We start from the raw sequence: 19,842 nt of genomic DNA on the forward strand, positions 1-19,842 counted from the left end.
AGTAACTTGGGGGTACCAGCGTACTATTTTATTTCAGGAGACTGGCTGAAGTGACAGTGCTTATCACCAATATGCATCAACTCTTAATGTATTCAGCATCCTGTGGCAAGGATCTCAGTCTAAATACTGAAGAGTTACATATAAGTGCTGAAGAAATTAATCTTTGTGGAGGTGTTTCTCTTTCTAGATCATAGAAGCCTAGACAACCGGTTTAAAATAAATGCTTGAACTTTACTGTAACTCAGTTATGTGGGACAAATCTGTAAGGCTCTAAGGAGATTAGACTAGTCAGGTGTGCCTTGGGTAATTTTTGCAGTTTTTACTCTTTTATCTGTGCAAAATGTCCTCTTTTTGTGGGACAGTGAGCCCCATCTGCTACTAAAACTACAGCAGCATTGAAATACGGATATTTTTTTTTTCCAGTCAGTAGTAGATCATGACAGTCTTATGTAAACTGCTTATTTTGAATTGATGCATAAGAGCAATTAACTGTAACAGTACTTTGTTCTTAATTTCTAGGTGTGGTGTGGGAAAAAACCTTGTCTGCTACACAGACACTGGGATAATTTGAATAACCAGTGTCCCATGGGTCAAGAATGCCAGGAGAAGTATATGAAATGTTTTCAGCCGCCATGCACAGACTGGGGAGAATGCAGTGCCTCTGAACCTCTGCCTGCCAATATCAAGTGTCTGCCTAATTCTGGATACTTGGACAATGACTGTGCTAGAATTACTTTAATTTTTAACGGAGACAAAGTCCCTCAGGTAAGAACAGAATTATTAATGAAGAATGGCAATATATGTAGGGATATATTCCATGTCAAAGCATGGAAGATTAATGTTTCTAATATGACTGCTTGCTGTAAAAATAAATTTTGCAGGTTTGTGAGACTCCTTGTCTTACTTGTGCGTTGTCTAAAGGACAAGGCAAAACTAGGGTTTGTACTGAGTATTTTCTTTTCTTTTTTAAATCTCAAAGAACTACTTTCTTATATTGCAAGATGGGCTTAGACTGTATTCAGATAGTCATGCAAGCTCAGTTTCTCACCCTTCATTCCAAAATCCTGTTCACTTTTCTGCCCTTCCTTGCTGCCGCCTTTTGCTGCCTTGATCAGGTCTCAGTAACTGCAAAAACTCTGAAGGTGTTTATTTTTATGTACTATTTTTCACTTGAACTAAAGTCATACAATCTCCCTTGCTTCTAACAGGGCACTACAACTGAAAATATCTGTTCTGAGATCCGGTATTTACCAGCTACTAGGACTGTTTCTAGGGACAGAACTCTGATAATACTGTGTGATCTCTCTTACTCCACAGAGAATGCAGTGGAAGTTGCTATTGTAAGTATGAGACTTGAATTAGTATATATAGGAAAATGTTTTATTATTAGTTTGAGCTGGGAAAAGGTTATTTAAGCTTGTTTCACTTCAATGCAGGTACTGCAGTCAGTGGCTTAGCCTGCCTACAAAGCAATTTTGTGATCTCTCAATTTCCTATAATGCTAGATAGCCGAAACACAGGTTTCATTAATGACAGAAGACTCCCTAAACCTCCTGATTAAATTACTGTAAAGACTAATTCAGCCCAAATTAGTGAACAGGTGCCTATCTGTTCTGTCAGATCTTGAGCTATTGATCTCAGTAAGGAGATATGATTGCAGGTGGCTGGATTTGCTCTTGTGAAGAAGTTTCTGCTGCGCGTTTAGAGCGTGACTGCTTCAGAATGTTCATTAAATAAATAAGTGTTAAGTGGAAGAAGGTGCAAGTTGAGTAGGTGAAAGTAACTGTTGCCCTGCTGAGCTAAAGGCTTGCTGCAGAGGCATTTACAGCCCAATGACTCAAGGCTTGTGTATTGCTTAATTTCAAGGAAAGAGTTAATTTTCGTAGTAAAGTGTTCATCCAGGCAGAAGCTGGACTGACTGTCTCTACCAGTACTGTGAAGAACATGCTGAGCCATGATGCAGGAAGCAAAGTGTATGGTATAAATAGAGCAGACTGTTATTAGTCCAAGCTTCTATCTAGATAATCCACATGTCTTGAAGTGCTCCAAACTATGACTAAGTTTAGCTCAGCAGTGTAAGTAACATGGAAGTCAGCTGCCTTTTATTTGAGGTATGCTAGATTAGCAAGTAGGTGTGTTACCCACCAAGTCTGACGCTGTATCTGCAGTTTGGATAGAGCCAGCCATGCTATTGCAACAGTAAACTTTTAGGACACTGTTTGTAACTACTGTCAGGTAAATTCAACCTAGTGAACTCAATTAAGATGTAGCTGGATTTAAAAGGCAGATTTCCACAGTTAAGTGATTGCAATAACTTTTTGATTTTGCCCTTCACTCCCTTTAGTCTTTCGTCCCGCATCGAGATGAACAAGATAATAGTCTTATACAGAATGCTGCTAATACAATAGTAAATGCAATCACTAAGCGGCAAAACAGCACTGTTATGTTGGCAGTAACTGAAGTCAAAGTAGAGACCATTGTTGTTGGGAATTCATCATCAGGTAAGGTTCCAAATGCATATGTCCTCTGTGTGCGTAAGCATTTTCTGTTCCCCTGCTGTCAGGTGTTTTTCTCATCTTTCTTTACATGTTGGGGAAAAAGGTAGATTGAGTTGTTTTGTTAATTGCTTTTACTAACTGAAGAGAAGGTGGTTTTAAAATCAAGACTCTGTGCTTGTCTGCTAGTTCAAACTTAACCTCATCCCTAGTGTAACATCCCTAGCTACCCTTGCCACTGCTTTGGCTCTGACTTCCAACCCCATTCTCCAGTCTAAGTATAGCTTTCACAAGAGCCGGCGTCCTCCTCATGCACTGTTCCAATCCTTTCCTAGTTCCCCTCATTAACCTGAACCCAACCTCAGCCCTTGGTGCTGCTGCGCTATAAAGTGAGGCTGTGAGGTAACAAAAATGGGGGGAAGGGGGAAGACACATACTGTGATACCAAGTCTCTTCCGAAGTCCTTAAGTGTTGTTTACCTTAATGACAGTTAAGGATGCCTAGTATTCTCCAGTACTTGGCCATGATAACATAAAACTTTGCTGTCTTTTTCAACGTTTCTCACAAGCACACAGCTGACTTAAAATGTAATGTCCACCCCCCTTAATGAGGATGTGGTATGACCGGGGAAACCTTTATCTCTGAATATTGGCTCTCCAAGAGCCACGTCAGTATAAGCAGGTGACAGCTCTGCATGCCTGTGTTCCTGCCTGGGGGAGGCAGGAGATGGTCTGCTGGAAGACCAGCAGTCGGCTCAAGTTCAACTGAGCCCCAGAGTGGAAATCTTACAATAGCAAGAGACTTTCCCAACTTTTTCCTAGACCTTCCCCACATAATCTTCTGGAAGATCTTATGCCCATAGTCCAAACAATTAGTTAGTAAATTGCCTGGTTCCACTTCCCTTGTGTTTCCCTTCTAGGGAATGCCTTTTATCTGTTAAAGCCCTGGTAAATGTACTACTTCCCTGGCTCTCCTGAAGGAGGGTACTAGCTTTGTTCTTGTATTGAACAGAAATTGCGTAGAAGATAAAGAATCAAGCTGAGATTCTGACATCCCTTAGCCTCTTTCTTCTGATTGTGTTAAATGCTAGGGTAAAAGGGATAGGGATTAATTTCCTCCCATCTCTATAAGATTCAAATATTTTCCTAAGAGAGCAGAGAGACTTTGACTTCTCTTGCAGTTAGTAATAGAGAATGGTTTCCAGGCTCCTCATTTTAATATGGATGCTCGTATTGACTTCTCACCCCTAGTTCTTTAAGTGCAGTTATGAAGTAAAGTGCAACCTGGACTCTCATGTTCTTTTATTTCATTTGTTTTATTGCTGCCCCTTAATTGGGTGAATTAGATAGAAACCTATCACAAAATGTGGTGTAAAGCTCTCTGAGAATCTCATTTCTGTGGGGTGCTCAAGTGTCTGGATGGAAGCGATCATTTAAATGCTTCATAAGTTTCCTCTAGCTTTAAGAAGAAAATATTCCAAGTTCAGAATATGTATACAGACCTCAGTATAAGAATCTTAATAATAAAGTAAACTTAGATCCATGCTCATGATGAATTATTAGATGTCATAGCAGTGAGAATGTGATGTAATCTTGGGGAAGCTGGTATGAAGAGCTCCTTTTTTCACTGAAGTATTTCCTCCCCCCACTCATGGTTTAATATTAGATTGCTTATGAAAAATGAGGAGAGAATAGTAGTTACTCCTAAGAGGACAATCCTTTTGCAGACTACTAACATACAGTTTTTAGATCCCTTAAGGCCAACCACATCCACAGTTTGTTTATCCCCCTTTATCAGAAGGAAAGGTTTGAAACCGTGTCATATTCCACTTAAAGGTCTTCTGAACATATTCTTAAATTTTAGAATGGACCATAGTGTTGAAGCAGTTGATTGTTTTTGTACAGCTATTTGCAGGTTATTCTGTAAGCAGTTGTCTTAAAGCTGCAGAGGGAATTTGTTTGGATTGGAAATCGGAGCGGTAGGTTGACATGATTTGTACACAGAGCTTTTGAGCAGTCCTGTTGTCTCTACAAAAAGCCGAGCATCTCATGTCTTATTGCCTCTTACCATGTGAGAATTCTTGCTTATCAAGAAAAGCAGAAAAATGTTCTATCCTAGTAGTAAAGCCCTTGAAGATGGGGGAAAAGAATTTCCCAGAGAAAGAACCTGGGTCTGTGTGGTTGGGAGAGCACGCATGGGGTTTGTGACTGGGAACGTGGAGACAAGCAATTGCCATAACTCCTTTTGTTTATTGAGCAGTAAAGACTCCTGTCTCTGGGGACAATACTCAGGTGTTTTACTCTGAACTAAAACTGGAACATCCTAAAGAGTGCATGAATGATTTGATTACATAGCTCTAACCCGAATGTTTTCTGAGATAGCTGATATATAGATCTGGACTTGATGGTAAAGGACTCTTCCTTCTGATAGTAAACACAGGACATACTTCTGATGCAAATGCCAGTACTTGTAGAGCAACTTAGAGGCATAATACTCTATAGCCTGCCTCCTACAACTCTTCCCCCCACCTTCCCTCCACCCCCCTTGAGAGAGTCATTACTGAAGTTTTCTGGGTCAACTTACCTTAGGCGCTTGAGAAAGCGATTCTGTTTATATAACCAGCTTTTCTGTTGGAGGGGAAAAAAAAAATCTCAAATGTAGCATTCCCCCCCCCCCCCCCCCCCCCCAAACCTCAGTACGCAGGGAAAACTCATTTTAAACTAGTAAAGAGCATTTCTAGATGGACTGCTGAATTCAGACCATTATCATTGTGCTGCAATGATGCTTACTCTTACAAATCTTTCGAGAGGTAACATAGTTATGTATGGATACTTCTCCTGCATATGTCCAGTGCTATAGATCTAGTTCTGTTAACTCAAGACTTTGTGTTGTGTTTTTGTTTTTGTTTTTTTTTTTTTCATTTGCCCTCTAGATTATTTGGTTCCAATTCTTTGTGCGGTATTTAGTATTGTATGGCTGACTTGTATAATCATCTGCGTGTGGTGGACTCGGAAGAGAAGAAAAGAGAGAGAGCGAAGTCGTCCTCCCAGAGAAGAGGGTGCCAATAACCAGTGGGCACCTTTAAATCCCATAAGAAATCCTATAGACAGATCTTACAGTAACAAAGACATTCGTTATGAATGCAAGAACTTCATATCTCCTCAAAAAAGAACTTGTGATGCAGTAGAGGAGTATGTAGAGTATGAGGAAGAGGAGGATGAAGAGGAGGAAAGAGATGAGGAAATGGACAAATTCCTCTCTCACAAACTCGCAAAGCCTTTGCCGACAAAGGCATCTGACACGTCAGAGAGCAGTCCAGTAAAGAAATCCCATCAAATAGGCAAAATGGACAACAGATCTGTAAAAAATGTGAATGCATCAAACTTTGAAGGCAGTAGAGACTAACCTGTATTTGGAATGTAGGCAGACTGCGCCTACGCTTACTGGGGAGGGGAAAAATTGACATCTCCACTTTGCATCAAGGACTAAAAATATCTGGAGTCAAATGTTCATAGTTTCTTTATTTTGCGTAAAAAAAAAATAAAAATAATAAATAAAATTTATTTTGTTTCTTTAGCCTTGTATAAATTATTCAATGACTGTCAGATGAAAAAAATGAGTAATCTTTGATAGTTGCTATTTTTGTAAAGTTTACTTATAATACACTCGCTGTGTGGCAGAGGAGAGGTTGTATTTTCAATATGTGTAAAGTTTATTACAAAAGACTGTACACTGTTTACAGAATGTATTTCTTTTTATTACTTGCTCTAATTTAATGGTGGCTTTAAAACCTCCTGGTTGAGGAAATTGTGTGAACTTTAAACTGCTTTCTTGACTTTGAATCTCTATTAATGGCAGCTCACAGCACTTGTTACGTTAGTAGCTTCTGTAAGATTTTTTCCCAAATTTGCCTTACACACTTTTTAATAGGAACAAAAAAAAATAATTATAGAGATCTTTCAACTGTGGTTTAAAAGTGGCCTTTTTATTTCTGTTTAATTACTTTAGAATTGCAGTATTGAAGCATGTGACAAGTGCCTTGAGATTAAACTTTTTCTATAGCAACTGTCAAAGACTGCCATATCAATATAGTAAAATTGTGAGAACTCTAGGTTCCCCAACTGACACAGTTTATTTTCTAATAGTGAAAGTGCTTTTTTTGTAAATATGTACATATTAAATGAATCACTCTGTATATTTGATTTAATAACTTAAATATTTTGGTCTTTTTTTTTTTACATGTCATTCCTTTTAATTTATGTTGTAGAAAAGGAGGTTTTATGGCAGTTTATAAGACTTTTTTTTTTGGTATTATGTCCAGGTTAGAAAATTATGTTAATACAATCAATGTTAGGAATCTGTTGGTCATTTGTATTTACTTAGGAACATAACCACTTACGTGTAAATAGATCCAGAAATGTTTGTTTATCCCCATGTTCAGCCCATCTCAAGAACACTAACGGGTGCATCTACTGTACAGTACCAACATAGTGAGGCATTGTTTTTTTCTTTTGTGAATATGTTAATTACATGTGGTATTACTTTTTTGCGTTTAAATACAGGCCTAATGAAGGGAACAATATTTTCCTCAGTCTTGTTTCTGTTGTGCTTTATTCATCTTTCGTTCTAAAGAAAAAAGGCTGGCAAGCTCAGAAGATGGGAGTACCTCGTTAGAAATGGTTATTGTAATGGAAGACTTAACATTTTTTTTTTTAAAGGCTTTATTATCGCTATTAACTTGGCAAACCGTAAGTTTATTTTAATTACTGAAGAAGCATAACACTACATACACCTAGTTACCCTACCAGTGAGAGGAGCGGATGTTTGAGAGTGTAAACTCTGGCCCATGAACAATGTAAACATGAATGTTTCAAAATCAGTTATTTTATACAGGAATGCAGGATTTGCTTTGCAGGATCTTCTGTTTTAGTACATTTTTTTGACATGTTCTTTAAAAAAATCTTTCAGAAAAGAAACTATTTATTAAAGCATTTTATAATGATGTTTGTTGTAACTTTTTTACTTGTGCTAAATATTCAAAACTTATTTTGATAACCTGCTTAGGAGTTAGTTTAGAAAAGGGTACTATCCTTCTCATGTTCCCCAGTATAATCCTGAGTATTTAAACCAAAAACACTTCTTTTTTTTCTGCTACTCTTGTAACTTTTTGTACTGTTATGCTGCTGTCTTCCATAAACTAATAAAATGATTCCCTCATTGTGTGTAAGATACTTCAGATTGTGTTTGCTTTCTAAGTGCTTGGAGTTCTGATGTGATGGGGCTGAAGGAGGAGTCAAAATCCTGATTTAATACCTGGCACTTCCTGCAAGCTGAGCTGACAGCCTGCGTCCAAGTGCCGATACCTCCTGAGCCAACTTGGCAGCGCTGTCCCCTGCCCAGTACTGCTCCGCTGACAGTGTGCGTAGGAGGTGGTATCCCACCCGTGGTCTCGGGACACAGACACCTTTGGTACCTGAACCGGGACGCTCCCTGCACTGCCCCTCTGCAAAGCACCAAGGCTGGGTTTACCTGGCACTTACTGGTTTGGGATGACTGCCCTCCGAGCGGCATCGTTTGCTTCCTTGGGTGATGAGGGCTGTTTGAGCACGCAGGGATATTCTTGCCCAGTTGAGCTGGTTTCTAAAGTAAGACTTTTTCATTTTCTTTTCATCACCCACTGTTTCAAATGAAGTGGTAGAGCGTTCTCCAATGGCTGATCCCGTGTCCAGGCCTTGTTCCCCTATGGATTCACAAAACCAGTATGGACAAATGTTCAACTTGGTAATGCTGTTTGCCTACCAAAACCAAGAATTATTTTATGCCAACCTTCATGCAATGACTTCTGCTCTGTTGTGCAGCCGTTCAGACCTTTTACGTGTCGTGCTCCAATTTCAGTTTAGTAGGTCTGTGCCTGTTTCTTGCGTGACTTGAATGGGTTTTGTGTAGAATATTTTCTGTAGGAAAAGCTGAACTCTTACATAAGATAATATGCAATACAAAAGTTGAATTTTTCCTAGTAGCTATCAACCTCCAAAGCAGAATTCTAGATCATAGTAAAGTTTTTATTCCAGTCATTATACAGTTACTTTGTTACTGTTTTCCTTGGAGTATTGGCTTGTCTTTATCTTGGTGATAGCTGTTTTGAAGCTCTCAAAATCAAATTCTATTGTTATCTATGACTTCCACTTTTCAAATATCTTTCTCCTGCCCTTGAAGAGATGGGGGAGGGGAAATTGAAAGCTGAGATAAAGAACCAATGCTTTTTTCAATAATGACTTTCTAAAATCAACTCCATGGTGCCTTGGGAAAACTTAGTGGCTGCCATTAGCTCCTCAGAAGTAGTGGGAGCAATGCTGTAACCACTCAGGACAGGGCCAGTGTAGAAAAATGTGGTTTTTTTTTAAAGATCCAAATACTGTAGTCTCAGACTAGTGTGAGTATCTGCTGCAGAGAGCAATTTTTGATACTCACAGTGTGCTTAAAATAGCAAAGAGAATGCTCCTTGTTGGAGGTTCTACGTGAATACAAATAAATGTAGTGGGTGTTGCTGCTGTAGGCAAAAGGAGAAAGAGTAGAATTTTTTTATATACATATAGAATAAGGCTGTTGCTGTTCTGTTGTGCAGCTCACTGCTCCTGAAGGTGCTGGTTCTGCTGCTTTATGTTACTGAAATAGCATGGAAAGTAATGAGTCACAACAGTGGTCATCACCCACTGTTCCAAACAAAGTGGTAGAGCGTTCCACAATGGCTGATCCTGTGTCCAGGCTTTGTTCCCCTATGGATTCACAAAACCAGTATGGACAAATGTTCAACCTGGTAATGCTGTTTGCCTGCCAAAACCAAGAATTATTTTATGCCAACCTTCATGCAATGACCAAGGGCAAGTTATGTAGACTGAGATACGTGAAACAAGATGAACAAAAGAGGAGGAGGAACAAAAAGTAAACTTTTGGACTTGCACAGTTTAACTTGATATATTTTATGCAGATTTAATTTCTGTACTGCTCTTAAATTAACTGCACATCTTCTCCATTTGCTCCACAACACCTTATTCAGTAGTTTTGTTTCCTTTTGACTTATTTTACATGAAATGTTGAACTTTTACATCTCAACTTCTTGCTGGTGCACATGTGCTAAGCATTGTGTTAGTTCCAGAATCATATCTGCTACAAGAACAGATTAGCTCTTCCTTGAAGTTGCTCTAAGGAATGAGTAGTTCCAGGCTAATTGTTCTTCTCTGATGCTCTTTTCAAGATCTGGTGTGAATGTGGAACACGGTGAGCTTGAGTCTTTTGGCCATTTGGTCTTGTCTGGTTTGTTCTCCAGCAGACCATGTAACTAGTCCCCTTGAGGTCAAGCTATGCTTATGTGGGAAGTTAGTTCATTTAGCAAAATAATTCGCTGCTGCCCTACCATATTTCTTCAAGAACAACCTAAGAGTTAAAAGGCATTTCTAGTCACTGCCTTGAAAGCTGCAGAGGACATTAGTTGGGCCACTAGTTGTGAAGTAGCTTGGACAACAAGGGATTGGGGTAGCATGGACAGGACTCACACAGGAATTTGGTTGGTTCAATTCAGTCATGGTGCTATTGCTGTCTCATTAATCTTGAGTGCTGATGGGCTATCCTAGTCCTTTGGATGCAACAGTGAAAGAATGAGCCTGAGGAAGAGTTCAACTAGTTTGTGAACTGTCCCAGGCAGTTAGCATCCCTTCTGTTAGGCAGTCTAGCTGTGACCTCTGGGGGCGAGGAGGGTAGAGGTTGGCTTTGCTTTTTCTCTTCTCTCAACAGTAAAACAGGTGTTTGAGTCACTCGTAGTAGGAATCTTGTTCTTGATTTGGAAAAACTATGTGAATCTCAGACTTGCTCTGTTCAGTGCAAAGCAGTCCCTAACTAACCTCTTGTCCTTATTTCATTGCAGATGGTGGAATAAGGAACGGGCTTATAAAACATTAAAGGAGCAAAAGGTCCCCTTGGGAATGAGACATGACTAAGTCCTTCCCATGTTCATCCCTTTTACAGCACCCAGTTTCATGTACACAATGTTTCTGTATGGAAATGTGGAACTTACTGATTTTAATTTTTATACAAGTGGTTTCTTTCAGCATGACAGGGACTTACACTAAGTGCAAATGTTTGATCTTCAAGCATGTGATTGTAAACATCTGCTTGCAGTCAATTTTTTTAAATGAACATCATAGGCAACATTCTTAAATTGGATGTTGTTTTGTGGGTTTTCCTGCAAGCATCACTAAGTTTCATGGCTCACTGAGTCACCTTTTCCCTTGCAAAAACTAGTAAAATCTGGGTGGTTTATAGGAGTCTCCTTTTTACATTGTACATACTACTTCTGGAGTAAGAAGAAACAGATATACAGGGCGATGTTTGTACCCAACTCCCCTGTCTCAAAGTTAACAGTCCAGGTTATTTGCCAAGAGTTGGCAGGATTTGCACTAGGCATGTAATTTCCCAAAGACTGAAGAGTGCCGTCTTGATGATTCTTGCAGCCAAATAACCAGTCCTGTAGTTCGTACCTGTAACCTGTTCCTACAACTACGCAGATGGAGCACATCCTTCTCAAAAGGTACTTTGCAATACCTTTATGAAAGGACTATGTAAATCAACTAGCTTGAGTGGAAAATGACCAGGTCTTCAGAAACTCACAGGAGGAACTTTAGTTGATTTCTTTCTGTGACAGCAAGTCTTCAGGCTTTTCTAGATGGGGGTGGGGGGGTGGGAAGTGGAAACCTTAAACAGGCAGTGTTTAGGAGGCGTTATGCTTTTGTTCATATTAACCATATTCCATCCATATTACTCCTTATAACCACAGAGACACAAAGAACGTGTGCTTTTCTGAAAACCAATTTGAGATTTATTTCTTTTTTCCTAGTGATGGATAAGGCAGAAGGATCGCTTTGCGAGTGTAAATGTGACAATCCTGTAAGGATGCAAGGCTGCCATGAGGGAGTCACACGGTTTTCTGGCCTAGGGGTTCCCAAGAGAGACTATCGCTTTCAAATGTTCTGTCAAAAAAAACCACAAACCCAACCAAGTGCAAATCCTTCAGCCCTGTTTGGTATGGAAAGGTGTGTTAACTTGTAGATCTTTCTCAGCTGCTATCTCATCTTTTCTCCCACCCATCTGAAGGAGGCTTGGGTTGGAGGGGACTTCTCCCTGTGGCAGATTTGCCGTGCTGATAGGCTGCATATGAAAGAAGGTTGAGCAGGGAGCTGTGGAGCAGGTTTGGAAACTGCTGTGGCAGCGGTGTATGTAAGGTCCTTTGAAGGCTTGGCCATCTGCCTGGAGGCATAACTCTGGGCATAACCCCACCTATTAATTAACTAAACCCTACCTGTGGGTGGAAGTTGATTCAGCCAACAGCTGATGCAGATCAAGGGTCCATCTAGTCTGGCATCCTATGTTCTGCAGTGCCCAGTGGAAGATGCTTAGAGAATGTGCAATAAAGCAGCAAATTGCAGCAGGAGCCCTTCTCGTACCCATGCAGCTTCTGTCGATCAGTGGTTTAGGGGTTTCCTGCGACAGACATGTTTGGTAGGCTCCTCTTCTCCATGCATCATCCCTTTCATGCTTTAGGCCTCCACAGCATCCTGTAGCGATGAGTTCCACAACTGCACTGTGAATTGGGTAGAAAAGTGCTTCCTTCTGTTTGTTGTGAACCTGTTCCTTGATAAGGTGGCGTGAATACAGCAAGTAGTTGTTTCCTTTTCACCGTCTGTCTTCACATCGTTTGGGATTTACAGTGCAGACACCCCTCTCTTGCTAAGTCTTGAGGTCCAGAGTCGCAGTCTCTTCTGTCTCCACTGGCAGAGATGCTGTTCCACATCTCCAGCTGGTTTTCCTATATAAGCTCCATGCCTTTCCAAGTTATTCTCTGCCACATTTGAGTCAGGATGACCAAACTGAACAGCACCTGATGTGTGGGCACCCCACAGAGACCGGCACTGTTCTCTACTTCATTCAAATCCTTTCTTGGCAGCCCCTGGTGGGCTGGTTGCTTTTTGGCCCCTGTGGGCTTTGAGACTGAGGAGGAAGCGGAGATGGTTGTGTCGTGCCTGGCTTCTGCATGTGCCTGGTTCTTGTTAGAGCGAAGGTGCAAAGCTGTCTGAATCCTGCTGCTCTGAGAGTCGGGGTCCCTGGAGAAGCTTGCTCTACCCATGACTGTCTGCAAGGAGCAGCGCTGGGAGATGGAGTGAGGGTTTCCACACTGGGCCTGAGCACTGTGATCCTGTTTGTTTTAGGGAGGGAATATGCCAATGCTCAGGATTTGTGCATGCAAAGGTAGTAGAAGAACTAAGTCTGCAGCCTCCCTGCCAAGGAGGAGGCTGAAAAGGATGTGGGCATCGGTGAGTGTGGAAGAGGACCATGTTTTGGGTACCGCTACATCAGCAACTGCAGACATGAGGGTTACGTAGGTACCACATTGCGTTGCTTCGTTCCTTTTCAATTTCTCTGCTGTTGAAGAGCTGTGCAACGAGTCAGAGCTGGTACAGTCTTTCTCAGAAGCGGTGTACCCACAGCCCTGCACTCTCCAAGGGGAGGCCAACGTGGCCATGTTCATGCTGCACAACCAGCACTCAGGTTTGCTGTTGGAGAGGCAAAAGGGAGAAGGAGGAAGGGTTGAGTGGCTGTTGTCCTATGCTCAGCCCTGGGTAGACATGTGGTTGCTCAAGCCAGGAGGAGAGCAGCCTGGGTGGCTTTCCACACTGTCATCTGGTGGAGAGAGGCAGCTCCTGTCCATGGCTGGGCTGCCTGTTATTAAAAGCTCACCCATGTTTAAGAATTGCTGCAGACAGCTCGTTGTTTTAGGAGCTGAGGAAATACCCTGGCAGGGCTTTTTTAGGTTTTACTAATGCTGGGAAAAGCAGCAACATAACTCCAGAAATGGCTCAGATTTGCAGTTCTATATATTTAGGAGCTATAGTTTTATATAAAGTTGTGTTACATAATTTTAAAATAACATATGATAGCTGTTGGGGAAAGGGGAGTTTTCCCTCCATTTATACCCTTGCTGGATGCAGTCCCAGGACCTGACCTCTCTACGGATTAGAAATTCAGGGACAGTTTTGTATCTGTTTCTCCTTTTGCCAGTTTATCTAGTTCTTCCCTCTTTGGTGGTCCCTTCATTGATGTATGCCTACATGACTAGGTGACACTCCAAAATCCTCCATGTGTTACTTACAAGGAGGTGTCAAGCGGAGTGAGAAAGGGCCATTGGGCACTGGAACCCCAGGTCAGCCTGCACAGGAGATGGGCAAGCCAGCCCTTGCTCCGGCCAAGATGACATCCCTGACCTGGCCTGCCTTCCACGGGACTGAAAGTCCCCTGGGCAGGGCTGTCCCTTCCACATGGCACCAAAGGTTCCACTGCTGCAGCATTTTCTAACCTCCACTTCCTAGAAGCAACTGGAAATGGCGAGTGCAGCAGCTTCTCAACAGGAGACAAAACAAGGCATTTGCTGGAGTTGGACATTTGGGCGAGTTAAAAGGTGAGTGCAGATCATCAAGCTCTCCTCTCTTAACTCCCTGCTCCCTCCTTTTCTTTTTTTTTTTTTAATAAAATCACAACCAAAAAAAATTTTAAAAATGGGTAGCAAAGAGCTCTGCTGTCCCGTGACACTGTTGACCGTGCTCGGGGAAGCACAAGGGCACTGCCTTGGTTGAGGGCTGCTCGGGGAGCCTGGATGCGAATCTCAGCCTGGAGAGGGTCCCCGGCATGGTGGCACGGGGACAACCCTTGCACACAGCCCCGAGGCGGCATGGATGTGATGGGTGGGCAGGGAGGTGTTCTGACAGCCCGCTGACATCACTTTCGGTACAGATAAACCGGTGAGGTTATCTCAAGTGCAGCAATATCCTCTAAAAAAGTGAGGAGGAGAACCTACTTTGCACTGTGTCACCATGGATAAAAGCCTGTTAATGAGCAGCGGTGGTGGGAGCAGAGACCCAGCACCTTCTACGGGCATCATGCAGCAGCAGCTTGGGTGCACGAGACCCACAGCAAAATGCAACGGAGGGACTACATGGCCGACATTTTCCAGTCCGGGTGTTTAAATTTTGCTCTATATTTAGTGCCCTAAATGAGTGCTTTGATTTGCAGTGTTTCCAAGCACCTGCTGCTTCCATTGACTCTGGTGGTCTATATGGGTCCCAGCAATCCTCAGGGTTAAGCTGCTCTATCGACATGCCTAAATTTGGGTACTTGGGTTGGGAGCTGCGGGTGCTATATTCTGCTGGGGTTTGTGTTTCTCCTGCTGTGGTGTATGGTGCTAAACTGGGGGTTGTGGGTAAAGTGTTTTCCAAACAAGGGTGGCTTTGATTTGCCAGTTTCTACTTCAGCTCATCTGGGTGATTAATCATTTCTTGGAGCAGAGAGCAATTAAAACTTCTGGAAATAAAATCTGAGTTAAGGCGGGCTACTTTTTGCTATCAGCAGATGCCCGACGCACACACAGCTTGGCCGCTGCAGCCCACCTCTCTTGCAACAGGAGTGTTTTTCATGGCCTGTCCCCTGCAGACCCAGTGGAAATGCTGAACTCTAACACTGAATGCAACCGTTCGGCTGTCAAAACCTCCAGCTGACTGCGACAGCTCAGCAGGGCACCGCTGCCAGCACAGCCAGCACTGGCCTTTTAAGGAGCCCCGGTCTGGAACCGGGCATAAACAGTTTTCCCTTTCATGCTCATTTCCAGGGCAGGTAATTTATATATCTAGGTAAGCACTGGCAACCATGTCCATGTTTCTGTCCCTTTGTAATATCCTGTTGTTGCTTTCCAGAGAAAAATACCAGCAGACATTCAAGGTTACTTCCTTGGCATGCTCAGTGTGTTTTCAGCCTGATTGTATCTGCACTGCTTAGACATTTCCTGACGTGCTGTATCTCCACTGCTCTTGCATCACAGGCTGAGCATTAGCTTCACATGCTTTGCTGCAACAGACCTTTCTTCCCTGACCGCAGCCCCAGCTATCTTTCAGAGCTGCATTCCCTCCTTTCTGCTACTCCCATTTTCCCAGGTCGCTCCTCCAATACTTCTTCATGGTGCTCGATAGATGTTGGATGTCGAGGCAAGTCTTTACCCAGAGCAGGAGATGAAAAGTGAATGTGGCAAGGATCAGATGCCCACATGGACACTGGAAAGGGCCCTCAACTCTCTTACTTCAAGACAAGTGACATCTCTCAAAGCAGGTTTAAAAAAGTGACTCTCGCTGCAGGTTGACTGCTCCAAGGCTGTCTCCAGATGTTGCTCTGGTTCTTTCCAGCACCTGGATGAGATGGAGCAGCCCTGGGATCCTTGTGTGTGCCTGGTTCACTGCCCTGACGCTGCTCCCTTTGCTCACCCAGACCCTGAGAAGGTGAGTCCAGGTTTGCTGTTCCTCATTGCTCCAGGATGCTCCTGCCCTGAAATCCATCAGGGAGATCAGAACCCGTACCTGCCTCCACTCCCAGGCCTGGGCTTCGCAGCACAGTCCAACCCCCAGCACAAAGCCTGTATTGCCTGTGATGCTGCAGATGAAAGCTGTTGTTTGTTTACAAGCTTTCCTCAATTAGAACTCATTTGCTGCTCACACACTATATTTAAAAGCTCATGTTTAAAACAGCGCTAGTGATTTAGGAGTGCCTGTTTTGTTTTCTTTCCTAGATACATACGATAATTCCTCCACCTGTTAAAAATCTGTTGCTAATATTTGCTGTCAGGTCTCTTTTTCTTTTCTCTGTCTTTTTTCTTTTTCTTTTTTTTTTTTTTGTTTCTTTTTCTTTTCCTTTTCCTTTTTTTCCTTTTCCCTTTTTTTTTTTTTTTTTAATTTTTTAATTTATTACCAGGATAGCCAGAGGCCTGCAAGTATTAATCTAACTGTAGTTGTTTATTTCTCATAAATTTCCCCATCTGCAAATCCATTTGGGATCAGGCAGGAGAAACCTTTGCGATCAAGCTGGATTTGATCAAAATAGAAAGTTTCAGTTTGGGCATTTTGGCATCCTGGGGTCTCTTCAGAGCTACTGTCCCGGTGAGGCTTTCCAACATTTGGCCTTAAAAGTACAGAGGGGATAATCTGGTGTCCCAGTGCTGCTTTGCAGACCAGTGTCTCGGTCCTGGGTGGTGGGGCAGCAGCAGGAGCTCTGCCCATGGGGCTGCCCTGAGCCCCCTCCAGCCTCAGGGCACCACTCAGAGCAGGGCCACTGGGCCCTCCCGCAGGGGCTGCGGTCACCTTTTAGCCTGAATTGTTGCAGGTCAGCCAAGTGGGGGAAAGGCTGATTGGATGTTTTTGTTGTTTCTCAAGGTTATTGTATTTACACCTTCCCTGTCATTTTCTTTCTATTCTGTTTATGCTCCATTATGCCTTTTGGTTAATTCATTACAAACTTACCACCTTAAGTCTATGTATACATTTTTCAGAAAATCAAAGAAAGCAGATCAGATTTACCCATGGGAGGATAACTTTGGTCTTTCAAGAAAAGTTTCGTTGAAATTACAAAGCTGTCACTATAAAAATTGTCCTGTCTTTGCGTGTATGTATTTCATTTTCACCTTTCCATGAATGAAATTTGTGGAAGCTTCTTAATCAACTTCCAGTGTCAATTCAGGGAACTTGGGGTAAGCCCAGCATGAGAAGACAAATTTTCTTGCCGTACAGGTGAACTGATCCAACAGACTTCCAAGGAAAGGGACTACACCCAAGATTTGACACATATGGCTTTGAGTTTTATCAGTCGTTCCTCCCAATTAAACCTGTCTTGCCACAGTCTTTATTTGTAGAATTTTCCATTGTAATATTTTTCTGTCCACCTACTGCATTTTTATGACACTGAATATTTGCAGAGACCAAGATGGGTTTTGCAGTGGGCGATGAATTGGGATGCTGACAGAAATGTTCCCATCTAGGTATCTGAATCGGATATAGCATTTCTTTCTCCTGTGGTCCTGGACTTCCCTGTATTTCATGCTTTAGCCAAGAGCCAGGTTCCAAACCCCCTTTCCCACTCCCACACCATGGAAGTCAGCAGAATCACTCTGGATTTTCTATAATGTGCATGAAAATTATTTTTTGTTCCTTTCTTAATTTTTAGAACAACTCAAATGACTTTGGGGATGCAGTCAGGAAACATAATCTTGAATAAGATAGAAACAAGAAAGTCAAGTCCTTGTTGTATCTTCCATGCTATTTCCATCTCCAATGTATTTCCTCTCTCAAATTGCTTCTCTCCAGAGTCACACTCTGCCAGAGATAACTAGGTGGCGGTGAGTGAAGAAAGGAACAGTATTGTCTACAGCTTTGAACCATGAATAGCCCTTGGAAAAACAGCAGCAGAGAGAGATACAAGTTCATGTTAATAAAGCGGGTTGCCAAGTGACAGAAGGCTTGATCCTGTTTCACTGAAATTGGCAGTGAACTCCCACGGACGTTGCTTTTATCGCTGCTCCCAGCCCATCGTGGGTACCGTCTACTGCCAGCCGGGACAGAGCATGGCCATGAGGATTTCTGCAGGGATGGGATTGGCTTTGCTGGCTGAGCATCCTTCTGCTGCAGTTGCTGGGCCAGGGTAACATGCACCCACAAGAGGCAAGGTGGGATAGCTGAGGTTGAGCACCCTGCTGTGCATCAGCTTTGTGTTGTGTTTGGCTTTGTGTTGTTGAAGGGGTGAGCCCACGTGCATACACAGATATACAGGGCCTCATTAGCCACCAATTTGTAAGCAAAAACCCCAGCAGACAGCATCTGCTGCCATTAATGAAGACTGAAGCCCTCACTTTCCGTTGGTATTGCAACTCATTCTCAGTTCTGGCTCCATCAGCAAAAGCCACCCCAGACCACAGTATGCTCCTAGGATGGCACAACAGCCTGATCCCATGTGAAGAGGTCACCTCCCCAGCCCTCCACCAGACCCACTGCTGTGCCCTCACCAGGTGATGGAAGGGGATGAAGCCATTCAAGGCTGTTTCACTAGCTGCCTGCTTCCCTATGACCCTTTTCTGCCCGCTCAGCACATATGACACAAACCATCAGGCAGCCAGTTCCTTACCGCTGTCACCAAGACCGTTCTCAAAGCCCTGCGTAATGTCAGCCGACAAAGGGAAACCATTTTATTTCGGTGCCTCTGAGGGGGCTAGATGAATAGCTGAACTGCAGCAGGCTAATGGATTTTGGAGGGGGGGGGAAGGTGGGACGGGACATGGCAACAATTTGCTGGGAGGCGTGTGGGGAAATGTTGTTGCAGCGATGAGGAGCGGGAGATGGAGTAACAATGGCTCCGGTTTACATTGTGCTGCGCCGGCGCTGTGATCTGCTGCCAAGATCAACCCAGGAGAGAGGAACTTGAAAATAACACGAATAGTGTGGCAAGAGAGATACCCTACAGCATATCCTGCTCCCTCGGACTTTGCCTTTGAGTCAGGAGTGAAATATTGGAGCTATTGTGGTGAAATGAGACTTAAAAATAGAAGGGAAAAATGCTGCTGCTTTTTTTTTTTTTTTTTTTTTTTAATTTTCTCCAAGGGGGCATTGATTGTTTTTAAGTTGTGCTACTTCTAGTCAAGAAGGAAAACACTTCAAGGCATTGAAAGGGCTAGAAAACATGTCACTCGTCAGCTGCGGTGTGAGGGCTGCCCCTTATCTCCATTGCCATAGCGATGCAGCTGCTCTGGTTACTCTCCCCGATGGGTTTCACGCCGCTCCCTGTGTTACCCTCCATGCTCAAGATCCTTTCATAGGAGGCCTGGTTAATACCATGAGCCTTACAGCAAACTAGTGCCCAAGCTCAGCTTTGGGCTTGGGGCAGCATTTCTGGTCACCCGTGTGCGTGCCCCATGGGGGAACAGGGGGCTGGTACCAGGGGGTTCTGCCCAGCAGGTGAAGCTGTCTTCCAGACAAAAGCTGGAAATTGGCCTCTGTCTTACAAGAGTATTGTCCTGGAACCAAAGTGGATTTGGAGAGTTACAAAACTTGTGTTTCTCGTAGTGTTTTAACACGTTTGTGATTTTTTTGTTATTGCAGGGATCAGTGGGATAGGGCTAGTGTGGTTGGCTGGGAAAGCTTAGGGGTCTCTGAGTGTTCAGATAATTGCATTTACATAAATGTGGGATGAAGCTGACTGTCATCAGATCTGCTTACAGCAATGCAGATGCCATTTATCTGCCATCTTCAGAAACAGCACACCTCTATGTGTTAGGCTCCTGTCCTGGCGCTGCAGGATGCTGCCGACATTGGACCTCTTGGAGGTGCCTTTCCGGGTACGCAAAACCCTCCCTCTCTGCCTGCAAGCTTCCTTGGGGGTGGAGAAGCTGGTCTGGGATGCCAGCAGCACCGCTACCCTGGGACAGCTGTGGATGGCT

The 19,842-nt window shown here is 43.1% G+C and overlaps 1 protein-coding gene across 4 annotated transcripts in view; it reads left to right on the plus strand.

The window, feature by feature from the left end:
- The window catches only part of JAG2 (jagged canonical Notch ligand 2), a 119,639-nt gene that overhangs the window by 80,871 nt on the left and 18,926 nt on the right, over positions 1 to 19,842 (plus strand). For 3 of the 4 annotated variants that reach the window (XM_080396419.1, XM_080396420.1, XM_080396421.1), the window contains exons 23-26: positions 520 to 765; positions 1,209 to 1,340; positions 2,345 to 2,501; positions 5,428 to 15,865. In XM_080396419.1, coding sequence (XP_080252545.1) covers positions 520 to 765; positions 1,209 to 1,340; positions 2,345 to 2,501; positions 5,428 to 5,900 — 1,008 coding nt within the window. In that variant the 3' untranslated portion in view covers positions 5,901 to 15,865. The remainder of the gene's footprint in view (positions 1 to 519; positions 766 to 1,208; positions 1,341 to 2,344; positions 2,502 to 5,427; positions 15,866 to 19,842) is intronic. The other variant, XM_080396422.1, reaches the window with a different exon arrangement.

The sequence above is a fragment of the Falco punctatus genome (genome assembly GCF_963210335.1).
Source record: "Falco punctatus genome assembly, chromosome: 7".
In the NCBI taxonomy this organism is placed as follows: Eukaryota; Metazoa; Chordata; class Aves; order Falconiformes; family Falconidae; genus Falco; species Falco punctatus.